At 37.6% G+C, this 16,476-nt stretch overlaps 1 protein-coding gene across 2 annotated transcripts in view; it reads right to left on the reverse strand.

Annotated features, from left to right (window-relative positions):
- Positions 1-856: 856 nt before the first annotated feature.
- The window catches only part of GRM5 (glutamate metabotropic receptor 5), a 400,870-nt gene continuing 385,250 nt past the window's right edge, over positions 857-16,476 (reverse strand). Inside the window, exon 9 of one of the 2 annotated variants that reach the window (XM_039848324.1) lies at positions 857-5,675. In XM_039848324.1, coding sequence (XP_039704258.1) covers positions 4,775-5,675 — 901 coding nt within the window. In that variant the 3' untranslated portion in view covers positions 857-4,774. The remainder of the gene's footprint in view (positions 5,676-16,476) is intronic. The other variant, XM_039848325.1, reaches the window with a different exon arrangement.

Genomic DNA, 16,476 nt, shown 5'->3' on the forward strand with positions numbered 1-16,476 from the left:
AGTCTGACAAAATACAAAAAAGGATTTCCTTTTTTAAGATCAGACATATTTTGTATCAATTTTATTATGTACTATAAGAATATATGTATATAAATGGTGTGTATAAATAAATATAATGTAGGGAAGCAGAGAGAAGCTATATTTTAGAATCTACATTGTCTTTCTCTTCCACACATTAAGCATTCAGCCTATATTATGCTTTTAGATTTTAGCTAATTTGTGTCCAGGGAGTATAAATTTGCTTAAGAATTCATCAAAGTAAAAAATGATTTGACAAGTAAAAATTTTTTTCTGGGAAAATTATATAGATATGCCCATACATGCACATACACATGCAAAAATATGTATAAATGGACTTAAAAGATAAATATCTGTATAGATGTGTATATATCTATATACATATACATACATCTACATACAATTTATATTATTTTTGTGATGTTATCTCAACACAGATAATTGTGGAACTATATCTATAATTTATAATTTATATTTTGTGTTCCAGACACAAAAAACAAGATATATTCCCTACATGCTTCCTTGTTTTAAAAAAGTATTTATGTCTTAAAATGTATTTGTAGATGTCTTTTGGGACAGCATCTCTGGTTGGTTTGTGTTTGGCTTATATTTTTGTTTTCCTCTACCGTCCATAGGCTTATTGTAAACCCCATAATTCAAATGTGTACATCATTCAGAATTTAAGATTAAGTAAGAGTATGGCTCTTTGGGTCTTAGAAAACACTATTAAGACAGCATTCTAAACATTTAAGGGGAAGAATCTTAAAGTCATATCATAGTTCCTTTTTTAATATTTTTCAAAAAGTAACTGACTTCACAAACACCAACTATAACATGATTTAGACAATTGAGAAACAGGCAAGTGTATTTTAAAATGCTAAAATAAAACACATTTATACAAGTACAAAGCGAAACAATGCTGATAAAAATGTTAAACTTTATGAAAAAAATCATTTGCAATTCACATCAAAATAATTTAACATTCTCTATCGTTTTAATAGTACAAGCTGCAACAGAAAAAGAACAGATACGCGCACACAATTTTAAAACCAAATCAGTTATAAGTGCAGAAAAAAGTAAGTACAAGCACTTGTAGTCCACAGAAATCTTTTAGAATTGGCACCATCTCCCTAAAACATCTATATTCTATATAGATTTCTAATTACAACACCACCAGCAGCTGCCATTGAAATCTAGAAATACACACAATATACATAGTATATTTGTTCACATTGGGAAGATCAGTGAAATTCGACCAACTATTTTATACATGCCTCATTCTTCAACAGTAGTAGACAATCTCCCAGGCCTCAGACCTTCTTTAAAGTGAACTCTAATTTATCTTTATGCTTTTCACTGATCTGTATTTTTTCACAGTATAAAATTGTAAATGGTAACTATAGAGATTCTGACAGCTTGAGGGTTATTAATAAGCTGTGGCTAAATGTGAACTCAGATAATACCTTTGAAGTCTCCAAAACATGTACATTTTGCTGGGAGACTAGCATAAGAAATGTGTTGTGTTTTTTTTTTTTTTTTTTAAATAAGTGTTTAATTCCTGGTTTGGAAGTCACAGAACTGCAGTAGAGCCATTGTACAATTCATTTACAGTCAGAAATAGCTCCTAGTCCTTCTGATCACTTGCTAGTAATAGCAGTAACTTGGGAAAGCCTGTTACTATCAAAGCTTAGCACGTTCGGGGATTGGGTTTTTATTCTTTGCTTTAGTCAAATCTCATCTGGTTCCCCTTTCCATATTCCCTTTCTGTTCCCCACCCCTAACTTAGGTAGATGCTTCTTCCAAATCCAGATATGATCTTCTCAGGCTGACCCTACTCCTCTCCCCAAATTGAAGGATGGGTGGACTGCTTAGTTAGTCCGTATAACTTGATCAAGCCAGGTCTTCTCTTTCTTCATCCAGGGACCAAACCGTCCTTTTGGGTCACTTTTTTGAAACTTACCATTTCACTGTACTTTCCTCATCCTTTTAATCCCAACTGAATTATCACTGGGCACCAGGAACAGATTATTTTCAAGGAAATTCAATGAAAATAAGTGCCCAAATGACTTGTGAAGTTCATATCCTAGCCCTAGAATGAATATTCAGTTCTCTTTGTATTGTAGATTTATTACTTGGAACCTGGTATAAGAATTGGCAGACAGAGTTAGCATCATTCCAAAATAAAAGATCTCAAGAGTGCATTACTGATAATATGTATTATACAGTGTATTGAGTGAAGTGGCAATGTGTATAGAAATACAGAGAAAAATACATCTTGTTCTCTAATTGGATCGATTACTTTTCTGACATTTGATTTTAATTTCATATGGAATTATCATGTTAATTTATCTGCATTAAATTTTAATCTCTAAGGAATTTTCTCATAAATTAGTGTGCTTTTTAAAGAAATATGTTACTAAAAAGTTAGAAAAGGAATTTGAGCATGGATAAAGTTCAAAAAATGTTCTATTGGTTAACACAGTGAAACTTGTACTTGAGAATAAAATGGAAATCAAGGTAGGAGTTATATAAAACAAATTTTAAAACTTAGATAGTAGAGCATACTTAGAAAGGTTTCGATGCCTAAGAAATCAAGACAGTAATCCCCAGGTGAATGCCACCCTTTTGATGAGGATCTAGGAATAATACTACTTCAAAACATTTACATTTGTTTTTCAAGTAGAGGCAGACACTTGCTTTCAACAAAGCCATAATATTAGCTAGATTTGTTCTGTTTCAAGAGTACCATTATAATATTTGAGATCAGGGTACTCTCATGATGTTTCTTTCAAATCTGCCATGGAAGGTTTGATTTTTTTGATTTATATTTTAGTAAATTGATGTTAGCTTTTAATACTTTTTATTATTGAGAGATTTGATTGAAAATGTAATGTAAGAACAGGTATCAGGAAAGTATATTCATTATAGCTTTTAAAAGTGGAGAATGATAAATTATGGCGATAGATATATTTCCATTTCTCAATTCCTTTTTTAAGTAGATATGAAATTAAAAATACATATCAAAATAAGGATATTGAGTAAAAGGAAAAAGGTTTTAGTTATTTTTCTCTCTGCCAAAAATATACTTCTGCTTCGTAGCAAATCTTTTTCATAAGGCTATCTTTAGTATAAGGCTGGGTCAACTGAACTTTAAATTTATAGGACACCTCCTCCTTTTATTACTATCCTTTTTTAAAAAAATCAAAAACATTTGGCACCTGAGGATAGCTGTAATGGGAGGAAGAGATGACAGTGGATGCAGGTCTTGAGCTATGAATCCTATCTATATGAGCCTATCAAAGCACATGTATTTCTATTATAACTTTAAATCTCTTTTCTGCAGTATTTAAAAAGTGACAGTATGAAGTGCACAAAATCATATTAATAATTATTTTAAAAAGGAAAATATTAATAATTGCTTGGCCTCTTTTTGGAATGGCTAAGAAAGACTGTGTGGTTTATATTCATTAAGGTTCCTCTGTTTTAATATTCTGTATTGCTTTGAAAAATCTACATTTGTCATAGTTTATAGCTGCCCTGTTTAAGCAGCCAAGAAAAGTTAAAATCACTGCTCAATGGCCTGGCTAAATCTCTGCTAAGCCAAGTAGACAGTTTAAAATTTCCAGTGTATTAAGACTGTGTTAATTGTTTGAACAACAATCCCTCTAGTCATAACAATGTCTTCATTGGGTCTATGGACCATTCTTCCAGTGGTGGGACTTGAAAAGAACAGAGGAGCTTTTTGTGCATCAGGTTCTTGAAAGAAAAGAATGAAGAAGCCCAAATGATTATATTAATATTTTAGCTGGCAATGCTAACAGAACAGCATTCATAAGGAGGAGTGGCCACATTTCATGAAAGAGCCAAGCTGGAGCTTAAGAATTATTATTATAAAGAGAATTCCCAGCTACACAACGCACCCCAGTGAGGGAATTACAAAACAGTATTCCAGAAAATATTTTTTTGCTACTCCAGTATTGATTTGGCAACATGGTGAAATAGTCAAGAAATCTTCCACTGGTTTTCTTGGTTAATGGAGATGAATTGAAATAACTAGGTGGAATCCCGGATGCAGGCTTTTGGAAGAGGATTTCACGACCAAATCGGAGAGGAAAGTCTCTGGAAAAAGCCCTACATACATCAGCGCGGCACTCATTATCCAGCTGTGTGTTTTGCCTGGGACCCACTCACTACGCCTTAGTAAATACCGGGCCCAAGTTATCGCTTTTCAAGGTCTTTAAAGGAAAGACGAAAGAAAAATAAAGAAAGGAAGAAAGAAAGAAAAAGGTACAGGTTGACGTTTTGGTCCCAGATTTTGAGTTTGTTAGAAAATGTACATTCATGTTTGGTGAACCAAAGAATCTTCTGGGAAAAGAACTAAAGTAAACAAAACTTTTTACAGTTACTTATTAACTATGCTTTTCCCCTCCAATATGCTGTTTCACACTCATTGCTTCCCTAGAGCAAAGCACTTGATATGTGACTGTTTCAACAGACTCCTTGTCAGCCCTCAAAAATATAAGCAGTGTTTCTAAAAGCCCCTGTTTTCTAAGGCCACTAGAAGAAAATCTGCCAAAAGATTTTGTAGTTGGTGTCTTCGTCGGTCGATGTTAAATAGCACTAATAATCTCATGTTTCCATCTAGGCATCTTCCACCTCTGGTCTTAACCGAGCGACTACGCTTGTCACTGTGTCTGTGTGAAACACCGGCGGTCTCGGGTCCGGTCGCGGAACCCAGCATGGTTTCCAATGACATTCACAATGATGAGGAGCTCTGAGTGTAATCTCTTATGATCAGTGTGTCATATTTGGGAGACGATGGGATACAGAGGGCCGACTCGGATACTGGCGAGTTGGGGGTTGTACTCCCCGAGTCCACCGAGTCTCTGAAGGGGGACGGAGGGGTGAGAGCCACCAACTCCTCCAGCTCCTGCTTGCCGGCTGCAGCCTCGGGCCCGGCCGTGGGCGTCTCCCGGGCAGCGCCCCCTGCCGGCGGGGCCGCCCCCGCAGGCTGCGCGCCGCCGGTGACCTCGATGGCGGGCAGAGGCTGGATTTCGGCGAACGTCGTCATGGTCGTGGGCAGCTGGATCTCTTTGGGGATCAGGTAGGACGAGCAGAGCGGGGCGCCCACGCCGGGGCCGGGGCCCGCGGTGGACAGCATCATGGAGTTGAGCTCGCTGATGTTGGCGGTGAAGCGGGTCACCACGCTGCTGATCTGCTCCATGAGCGAGCCCTGCGAGGAGCTGCTGCGCGCCGCGGGCTCCGAGTGCAGCGACGGCACGTCGTCGTCCGTGCGGCTGGCGGAGCCCGCGCGGCGGCTCAGCGTGCTGATGGGCGACGGCGAGCGCGGGCGCGCGGGCGCGGGGAAGTGCTCCTCCGCCTCCGCCACGTCGTACAGCGCTTTGGGGCCCGCGTCCGGGGGTTCGGACCCGCTGGGGCCCGCGGCCGCGCAGCTTGCGCCGCCCGTGACCCCAGCGCTGGCGCCCGCACCGCCCGCGCCCGGGCCGCGGCTCTCCGTGCTCTTGGGGAAGGGCTTGATGACGGCCGTCTGGTTGGGATTCTCTTTCTTGTTGATGTGGATGGACAGTCGCTGCCACAGGTGCTGCCCCCGACTGCTCCTCTCATTCTGGGCCCACGTGACGGATTTTCCGTTGGAGCTGTGGAGAGATGAAAGACAGGTGACTGAGCCAGGTCATGGGCTGGCTTTCCCAATGGTGGGTGGTTATATAGGGTTTAGAATGGGAAAGACTCTCCTTGTTCTCTCAGGAAATAAGGTATCAAGAGGACACCACGGAAAGATATCTTGGAAATGGCTTTTGTTTTGAGTTAAAGGATGCTTTCATGTAACTGGCCTTCCATTGATCATTTCCAGGAAAGTGTGTCAAGGAGATATTAGTAAGGGTGAAGGAGTATTTATGGAGTTTCCGCAGCAGTTCTGAGCCCATCCAATAGTGTAACATACGGTTATACTGAAAATATAGAAACAGGGGCTTGCAGTATTGTGGTTGTGTGCAGAAATGTCTGAAAGAAAACGTTAGAAGTAGGACCTCAACATACCAATCCAGTCATCAAAGGGGAGAGGTGGGGTGAGAGTCAAGGGTTACCAGGAAGTAGACAGTGTTTCCAGTTCAGTTTTTATTCTGCAGCCAATGGTTGGTGTATTTAACTAGGGATTTCTGTCTGAACTCTTGACTTTGAAGATGCTTTTACTTAGTCTGGTTTATCTGCTGGAAAATACAAATTCAGTGAACATATAGGAATTTCTAATTAGAACGTTTCTATTTCACAGAAAATGTCCTCACACATTCATTTTTAGAACTTAAACTTGAAATAACAATTCTATGAGGGAATATGCTGTATATTTCCTTTGACATCTAGCATATTGCTTTCAAATTAGGGTCTCGATGAGTGTTTTCTGACTGACATGATTTCTAAGGGCCTTCTTTCTCTTCCATTTCCTAACTAGTCCTTTCGGTTCCACTCTAGGATCTGAAAGCTGCTCTGTTGAAGATGCAATTGGCGCCTCAGCCTCAGAGACTGACTATAACATCCTAATTGCAAAAAATGACACAACAGCCTCTGAAGCTACAGACCCTCTATCAAGAACCTCATGGGTGGTCAGAGGAGGATGTGGCCTGACCTTCAGGGATGGCATATGGGGAGATCTTGGTGCAATTTCTCATCACAAAGAAGTCTGAGATCTCTGTAACTAGGGATCCGTTATGTCCAGACAGCTGTGTTCTAGGTGCTGTGACCAAGAGATAGCCTTAGTCAGTCTATGGACAAAAGGCTTTGGCTATCCAATTTTATCTTCTCAGCAAGTGATTATTAAACTTAATCATGCATAACATTCATCTAGGGCATTTTCAAATTTCCCAGGTAGGACTCCAAGAGATTCTGATTGGCTGGATTGGGTTCCAATGATCCATGTATTTTACAAGCACTGTGCCCCCTGCTCTCCTAAGTGATTTTGCAGCAGGTGTTTCACAAACAGAAACTCCAACAGGAAGCTATCCTTTCTCTTTGGGTTCCCGTTGCTGCCTTGGTCTCCTGGAGGAGGCCAAGCTAGAGGGCTGACCTGCCTTTGCCAGGTAAGGGACTGAATTGTGTTTGTAGCCCACCTGCTTTGGGATGCCTGACTGCAACTGCCAGATCCACTCTGCCTGAGATACCCACTCCCTTGATAACAGACCACTGTTTCCATAGCCCCTATAGCAAAATGCTTCCTGCCTCTTTCCCCTGTTTCTTCTCATTTCTTCAACTGTCCTTTTCCACTTTGGGGTCTTACTTTCTCTGCTTCTTCCTTTGAACTCTCATTCCATTTAATCTACACAATACATTGCAACCTGGTGTCCTTCAGAATTCTGGAATGTGAGATGTCTCTTACCTTCACCTCTCTTTCTGGAAGGGATGGACAGATTATTTCCAGGTTTGAAGGTTGCTATGCATCCCCAGCAACAGAAAGGGCCCTGCCAACATGTTAACTTCTGTTTCCAGGAGAGTTTCAGGGTTTATTTTTACATTTTGCATTAACCTGACCTGCCACCTTTTGTATTTTTAGTGCATTACTTTTTTTCTTCCCAGGTGTTCACTAACTCTTGGAAATGGCACAGAAGAAATGGGCCAGATTATTTATGGGATTTGACTGAGAGGATGGTTGCCAAAAACTCCCCTTTCTTCCCTACCAGTAGGATAAGAAACAGACATGTCGGGAGGGACAATTAGTCTTTCAGGTCTCTGAGGCAATTTTTAATACAAAGCATGGACTAGAAACTAGAAGTACAACTGGTTTTATTCTCCAAGTTTTACTCTAGGGAAGTTCTTGCTCCCAGAACAGAAAGGTTTTGATGGAACATAACTTTGGGTAATAACAACGAGTCTTTGGATTCACATGTAGCCCATGCCCCAAAACATGATAGCAATTTGAAAAACTTTTGGATGAATGTGTGAGAAGGAAGCTATCCTAGCCAACCAATCTGCATAAAATCTTTGCTCACAGTGTCCATGGTCATGTGGAAGAGAAAGCACCAGACCATCTGAGTAACAACAGACATGGACACCAAAGACCCAGAGAAATGGAGGAGCACTTCATTTCATTTCTTGGGTAATAAAAGATTTTTGTTTTTCTACAAAGTAAATGGAAACTCTTTAAGGAAAAAAAATTGACTTACGACATTAGTCTGTTTATTAGTGGAATATAGTTTCCATGAAGACAGGGGCTTTATCTCTCTTGTTCATTGACCAGCAGGGTCTTAATAAGCATTTGACAGGTGAATAGGATTCTTAAGATAACAGGGCCTTTGTATGTGTCCTGGAAGGTGCAATGGACAAAGGATTCTAAAATCTGAGTCCAGTTCTGGATCTGCCATCCTGAATGCTTGGAAAATAATAATCTTGTTAAACCTTGGTAAAAAAAAAACAGACAGTATAATCATTTGGTGAAGATTGTTGTGAGGATTTAGGTCAAAGGGTTTGGTAAGGAGAAGGTATCTAAGGATTAGTTTATGCATGCTATGGGAATACTACATTTCAGAAAATAAAAACAATACTCAGTGCTATTTTGAGCTCTAGTTTGTGGAACAGAGAATTCAGTGCAAAGTAAAATATATGGTAAAGCCATAATATTTCTGGTTGTTTCTCCTTAACCTGGCCAGCTATAACAAAAATTGGAGTTCCATAGGGTTTGATCTGTGGCCTGTCTTTTCTCTACCTGCGTCATATCCTTCTTGGGTGATCACATCTACTCCAGTAAATTTCACATACCTCTTTTACATTTTGCTTCTTTCTGAAATGCTCTTTCATTGTGATCTGTCCTCTCTGCATTTTCTCCTTTTAGCTTAAGCACTTCCAATCATTTTTTTTTCTGTTTCGCCTTAATTGCCTTTTTTTGAGGGATGCTTTCTTGACCCCCCTCCTGACTAGAATAGGTTCCCATAGTCCTTGTATTAGGCACTTAAAAACTCTTTGCTGTGTGTGCATCTCATTGCTGATAGAGTATTATGAAGGCACAGATAGAGGGTTCTTTGTTGCCTGTTATATCCATAGTACCCAGTGCATTGTTTAGAATACAGTAGGTGCTCAATAATATTTTGGGTCAAATAGTTGAATGTATAAATGCATTTCATTTAAAACATTTTATACTGAATTGTTTTCCTATTAGAATTAAACTTTAAGAGTAATTCAGTATTAATGAAGTTCTTTTTGTCTTATGGATCTATTTTTTGTATAACTCACTGTATGAAATAGTACTCAGTGTATACGGATAAAAGATATTTCATTAGCTAAGTATGAAAATCACAAAAGAAGTGTTTACTGCTTTTTTTTTGTAATTTTATATAAATTATATACATATAAAATTATATATAAAGTTTTAATGAAACTTCTCCGTGATGACGCTTACTGAGGCAGTATGGCAGTGGACCCAGAATGTGAGCCCAAGGTCTGTCTCTGAGTGACACTGGGCAAATTACTTAACACTTTTGAACCTCTTTGCTGATTGGTAAAAGATGGAAGAAATAAACCTCCCCTGCTCCCCTCACATGATCTCTGAGAGGAACCAAAATGGTAACATACTTGAGGATATTTTATTAAGTAAAGCACCTCTGCAAGGAGTTATTTCTCACCACCAAATCTTCCATTCAGTCAAGGTACAGTGTTGTTTATTATTACTTAGGCTGCAGTTGTTTTGTTTTGTTTTGTTTTGTTTTTTTAAGCATCAGGATTATACATTTGTTCAAGGGGCCTGAGGTAAGAAAAGGAAAAGGAACTTTTCTTTACCTGTCATATCACTTTACCTCACCCACTGAATATTCTAAGCATTAGAAAAGGAGGAAGAAAAAAAAGAAAAGAAGGAGGAAGAAAGAGGCATGGAGAGGAGACAGGACAAATAGTTTGCTACAGCTGCGAAGGAGGACAAACTGGCCAAAACAACAACAACAATAACAACAACAACAAACCTTGGTCTCTCTAGGCACCAATTAAACTTTTGCAAAATATAATACTATGTAATTAATCTATTGTAGTATCGTTTATGACAGTTGCTCTTTGTTTCTGAAAAAAAAAGCGCAGCATTTCAATGTTATTTGAGGGCTAGGCTTTTGGTTTGTTTGTTTTCTGTTTACATTTCGCGTCTGCCAAAATGACACCTTATATCTGTATACTCACAAGTTTATTCTCCCTTTTTTTTTCTTTTCTAGGTGGGACATAAATAATTTATTCATTTCAAACTGTCTCTGAATGTCAGTTCAATGACCTCTCCTCATTTCATCTGCCCAAACTGCCAGGAATTAGAGCATTCTGCCATGATATACCATCGTTAGGGAGCAAATGTTAATACAGAGGGAGTTCGACCATCAAAAAAAGTCTATGGAATTCAGAATTTTTGCAGTTATTTTAAATGGCCGTTGAATGATCTATGTGATTTTTTTTTAGAACTTGTTTTAGGTTTTATTAATAGCATATAAGGCAATTAAAATTCTCAGTGTATTTCACTGAATAGAAAAAAACTAAGCTCTTATTCTTTTTTTTGTTTGTTTCATGGTTTATTAGTACCTTATAAGATGCATGAGTTTCAGAGCATCAGAACAATCAAATATATCCTCTGAAAATTAACAAATTCTTTTTATGAAAAAGTTATCTTAATTACTGACGACTCTTGTTTGTGATTTTGGGCTGAGGGGTAGGCAGAAGAGAACTATAGTATGATTTTGAGCTTCCTAATATAAAAAATATTTTAAAAATAACTTGTAACATCATCAGCAACCATGTCTGTGGAATGACATCAGAAAATATTAGGTAAGAGAATTTCATGAATTAAGAATATTTAAACAGAAAATTTACAATTGCGGTTCCATTTTCTGCTCATTTTATTAAACTTTTTTTATCAATATATTTTGCTTTTAGTGATTTGTTTTGAATTATGAAGTATGGGAATACAGTTTTTAAAAGATACCTAGGAACTTGATATTGTTTATATCCAGACATTATAAATTAGGTGGAAAATTTATTTTCTAGACCTAGCCTAAAAATTGATGTCTTTATTTTGACAATTACACTGAGAAATACACTATAATGTATAAGAATATGGCAGAATCATCTATAGAAATTTTTCCTGTTACAGCATAAATGGATGTAAATAGCTGTCTCGCTGATAGAAACAACTTAAATGGCCATGATGATGTATGCATTAGAGGTGTATGTATAGAGAAAAATGCTTGAGTAAATGGAAATGAAGTCAAGGACTACATTACTGAATACAGACATGATAATCAAAGCAATACTACCTTCTTTTTACATAGTGCTTTATAATGCACTTTTAGGAACACTCTGATTGTCAAAGATAGAGAGGATCAATATCTTTATTCCCCTTTCAAAAATGAGAAAACTGAAGCTCAATGAGATTAGGTAATTTGCCCAAAGTTAAGCAGTTAGAAAACGGTAGAGTGGAACTGATACCATATCATAATTTCCAATTCCATTTTCCGTGATAGTACACTGTCTATATTTGCTTTTTGAAGCATGTTCTTATTCCATGGAAAAGAAGCCTCAAATGCTACCTGGTGATGATATGTGTTTTTAAGTAGATAGTCATTTAATTTATCATCCCTGTTATCCTATACCTCTGTATTTCTTGATCATATATTTTGCAGTCTTAAGAAAGCACTCTAAATTTCTCTCTTTGGTTGTTAACTCAAATACCACAGGTTGATTGAGCCCTATATTTGTCATAAATAGTAAATAAATGGATGCCTTAATGATGAAGGAACTTACAACCATATGAATTAAAATTATATGGCACTTTTCAGCTTTTTTGCCCCCACGCTGTCATCCAATAAAAGACAATTGTCATACACATAGAATACTAAATTCCTACCCTGATAGTTCTAACTCTCTCATTTTCTCTCTAGCTTATTTGGACTATCGGTAAATATGAATGGTATAATTGCAGTCATAATCTTAATCTGCACCATTTTGAAAATTTTGTTATTTTAACTGATATTTATAACTGATGATATGTGATACCTTCTCAAATGATTTTATTCATTAATGCTTTTTGATATTATGGCTGAGAGTTCTTGTTATAAAAGATTTCCGTCAAAGAGAGTAAAATTGAATTCAAGAGAGAAGATACATACAGAAGAAGGCTAACAATATGTTACTCATAATATTGTCATAAAAAGAAGTTGTTTTTCTTTTCCCTAGGCCCTTGAAATGAGGAAGCAGATGGGCAGATGGAAGGGTGCTAAGGATGAGGAGAGTGAGGGATGGTGGAAAAAGCAGTCAGTTCATTGAGTTTCTATAGGGTGCAGATCACAAGAGATTCAAAACTTCACAAGAGGAAGAAACCATTTCTAGCAAGAGGGGAGGGAATGGCCAGGGAATGCTGACTGCTTATGGGAGACATATTTCAACTATGCCTTGAATAATTGGTAGATTACAGCAAAATACAAAAAGAGTGCTGGGTGTTGGCCTCCAGGAAGAATAGCAATGACAGAAGTTTAGGAATGCATAAGGCATTTTTCTAGAGTTAAGCAGTAGTGCAGTTTGAGTGGGGATGGAGTAAGAAGTTAAAGGCATCAGAAGGTAGAGCTTGGACTTTTTTATCTACTATAAAAATTCTTCCTGGCCACCCACTACCTACAAGAATCTTTCTTCTCATTTCTTGCTATCTGAATAACTCAGTAACTAAACTCAGGCTTCTTATTAGTGTCCAGAACATATAAGTGATCTAATATATTAGACCAGAGAGATGGTCTAATGCTTGATCAATAAATGAATGAATATATAAAGAAATACTCATGGCTTCTTTTCTGTTATGCTTCAACTGTAGGAATTCTGTGTTGTTATTTAATATTTTACATATTTGATATTCTTTCTTGAGCTCAACAAAAACAACTGAATGCAGGAATCATGACATAATCTTTAAACCCTCACCCCAGCTTTATCCATTGACCTTCTTATGTCAGGAAAATGTTAAGGCTTAATTAATATTTATTTATTAAGTTAATTAGTCCTCCAGACAATGAGGAAAAAAAGAGATTGACATAAGTAAAATAGTAGTATCCAGAGGAGACTTAAGAGCTTGTTTTCACAGTGCAGGGATACAGTGTTAAGATGCTAACAGGTGTGACAAAAATGAAGATGGAAAGGAGTAAACTGATATGAAAACTGTTGTGAAAGAAGAAAAACTGATATGAAAGAAAAGACATTTTGTCTCCGTCCATTAGGCTTTTCTTGTTGGTATTGGTGGAATTTGGAGAAAAGGTTGCTCACTGGGGAAGAAGTTTCAAGGAAGGATTTGCAAATAAAGTGGAATTTAATGAAGGCTTAAAGCCTGGGGAATCTTAAATAACATGGATAAACAAAATCCAATTAATATGTGTATTGCATATGTGGCAAAGAAGCTAATTCCATATGCTTAAATTAAGCTCATGAAACCCTACAACCCTAGAAGACAGACTTTCCCCTCTCTTTTAAGTAGCTGGGGAGGGAGCAGTGGATGCATGCTTCTATGATAGTTCCCCCAGCACTCACCTCTTAGTAGGCATTTAGTCCCTGATAAAATCCTTGTGGAAGGAAAACCACCAGTCCCTATTTTAACTTCTCTTTGGTTTAACAGAAACACAAACCTTTTCAAAATGTTACATGTCCATTCAGGGTGGGTTTTTAAAGTGGCTAATGATTCTAGTACAGCTGCTACTTCTTCTAAGTCTTCATAAAGAGAAAGCATCTAACAGAGGATATAATGTAGGAGCATGTGCCAAGCAGAGGCATTTTGTTGGATCATGACATAGTTTTCTTTCTCAAATTAACTATTTCTTATGATCTATAATTCAGTAACCTGGACTCAAAGTTCAAAACTAAACTACTCCTTGTTTTGTATTTCAGTTCTAGGCTTTAGTTGACGTGCTTCAACTAAGGTTAGAGGATTTTTAAAATTTTTAAAACAGGAAATAATTTTTTCCAGCAATCACTATGAAGCCCAGATTACAATTCAATGAAGAGGGGGGTGGGGAGAAAAAAAGAAATAAAAATCTCAGTTGTTTTGTGCCTGTGAGCTGAAATGGCCAGGAAGACATTGTGGAGGAATCCAGCTTGATTTAAACCTTGAATAAAACATGAGATTGGGATTGATGACAAAGGAGAGGAGAGTTTTGGGATGATAATAGCTCCCATTTGAATAGAACTTTATACCTTGCAAGGTGTTTTCACCTATATTATTATATCTGACCTTCACAACAGCTGTCTGACATAGCACTTACTGAATGGCATTTTAAATTATTTATCTACAAGTCTGTTCTTGCACCAAACCTAGAACACTCCAAGGGCAGTGACTACATGTACCTCCTGTGGTGTCTGGTCTGGAGTACAGGCTGGGAGTGTTAGAGAAATGAAGTGAATTCCATCACTTGACAGGTATAGACAGGTATTATTAAGCTACACTATAGATTCAAAAATCGAGGCTTATGGAACTTAACTAAGTTGCACAAGTCAAATAAAATGCATAACAGTGCCTCAAATCTGTTCCTAAATCTAGTCATTGCCACCATACAATACTGTCTCTATGCTAAGTGCTGAGATGCACACATAAACCAAGGGGCTAAAAAGACATACCCTTGTGGAACATCCAGGAAAATGGCAACACCCAAGTTTGTGTCTGTAAAATAACCTGATAATAAATTCCAAAGCTCTGATCTGAACATTACAGAGATGAATCTTGAGGGCATTTGGAATAAGAGAATGTCACAAGATTTTTACGATGGTTGCTGAAAATGATTTCTGTTTAGACAAAAGAATTCTTTTGATCTTAATTAAAGCATTTCGGCTAAAGGATGTCACACTCTGGCTACAGCTGGAACCAGGTTTTAAGGTCTCATCTCTAATATAAGTTAGACTATTAATTTGAAATTGACTTTGGGAAGGAATGGAGGGAAGACTACTATAGCAGTCCTAATCTATCACTAAGCAACTAGCTGACTTCTATTGTTCTGGAAAGGCAAAGTCTTTCTCTTCTGTGGATTCTGAATTTTATGTAAGTATATGCATAGCCTTACCTGAACACTGAATTCATGTTTATTATTATTTAGTTTCTATTACTCTTAATTCTATTTGTACTGACACATAGAAATGATATCAAATGGGGAGTTAATCTGATGCATAAATTTTCCTGTGGAAGAGAGATACTATATTACATTGCATTATCTGTTTTTCTGACTCTGTTCCCCAATAGACTAGAGGTTTTTCAAGGACATTAGTCAGGTCTCGGTTATCCATTTATGTCCAGAGTCTTGTGTTTGGCTAGTAGTAGGTGCTTAATAAATGAATACTAAATGAAGAAAGAAATAATTGAATGAATGAAAGGCAAAACAGTCTTAACACAGACATCACATTTTGGGGTTACTTTTCAAATCTGAGCTCTTACTAATTCAATAATAACTATTATTATATCACTGTTACCAGATTCTCTAAGGCTTTATTAAACATTTATAGCCACTAAAATTAGATGCTACCTCTACTAGGTGAAAATCAGTTACTTAACTGATTGATTGGAGGTTAATACTTGACATAATTGATATCATGACACAACAACAAAAAAAAAAACAACCCAGTACCACCTTCTTTCCTTCTAGCACTGGTTGAGGACTATAGATCTATCTATTTCATTTGAGTAAGGGAGCCCTTTCTCAAAGAGAGACTGGGAGGTTCACAATGTCTGTGCCTCTCCTTCATGGGGTGCAACATGAGCACATCAAACACATTCTCCAGCTACACTTTGTTGGAATACTCATGCTGAGACAACAGATAAAAACATTTATTGTTGAAGTTTTAGCCATTCCTGAGCGTGGACTATCTCAGTATGAACTCACACCACGGTAACAGGGTTTAGAGAATTTCCGGTTCTTAGAGCACCTTCCTGTTTAGGACTCTCATTTCTCCTGCAATCAGGAGGACTCTGTTCTGAAACACACTTACACTGACCACTGTGAAAATATGAGAAGATGACAAATTAACACTACATTCAGACAGAAGGCAAATAAAACTGTTCACATAAAGGGAAAACAGCGGTAAAGTATTCCAGGAAGCTAGAGTGTTATGGATCCATGTAATGGTCTCATTCTTTTCCAAATGTGGGAGTAGAGGTAGGAGGAAGAAGTGAGGACATGTCTGCCTGGAGGGCCCTGCCAAAGTTACAGATAATAGTGTTCTGGCTGGATATGACTATATGCATTGTGAAATGCCTTCTCTCCCTGTCAGGCGACTTGGCTCTAAAGAATCACCCTAGTCATGAATTCATAGGGTCCTGTTCATTCTATGGTTTCATTATAGAAAAAATAGGTGAATGAGATGCAGGTGACACTCCTGGTTTTCTGTGGTTGTTTGAGCTTTTTTAGCCCCTCCGTGGGACTAGTTGCTCAATAATGGCCACAGAACCAGCCCAGATATTTGCAGAGTAAATAT

This window comes from Pteropus medius, unplaced genomic scaffold (assembly GCF_902729225.1).
Source record: "Pteropus medius unplaced genomic scaffold, Ma_sr-lr_union100, whole genome shotgun sequence".
NCBI lineage: Eukaryota > Metazoa > Chordata > Mammalia > Chiroptera > Pteropodidae > Pteropus > Pteropus medius.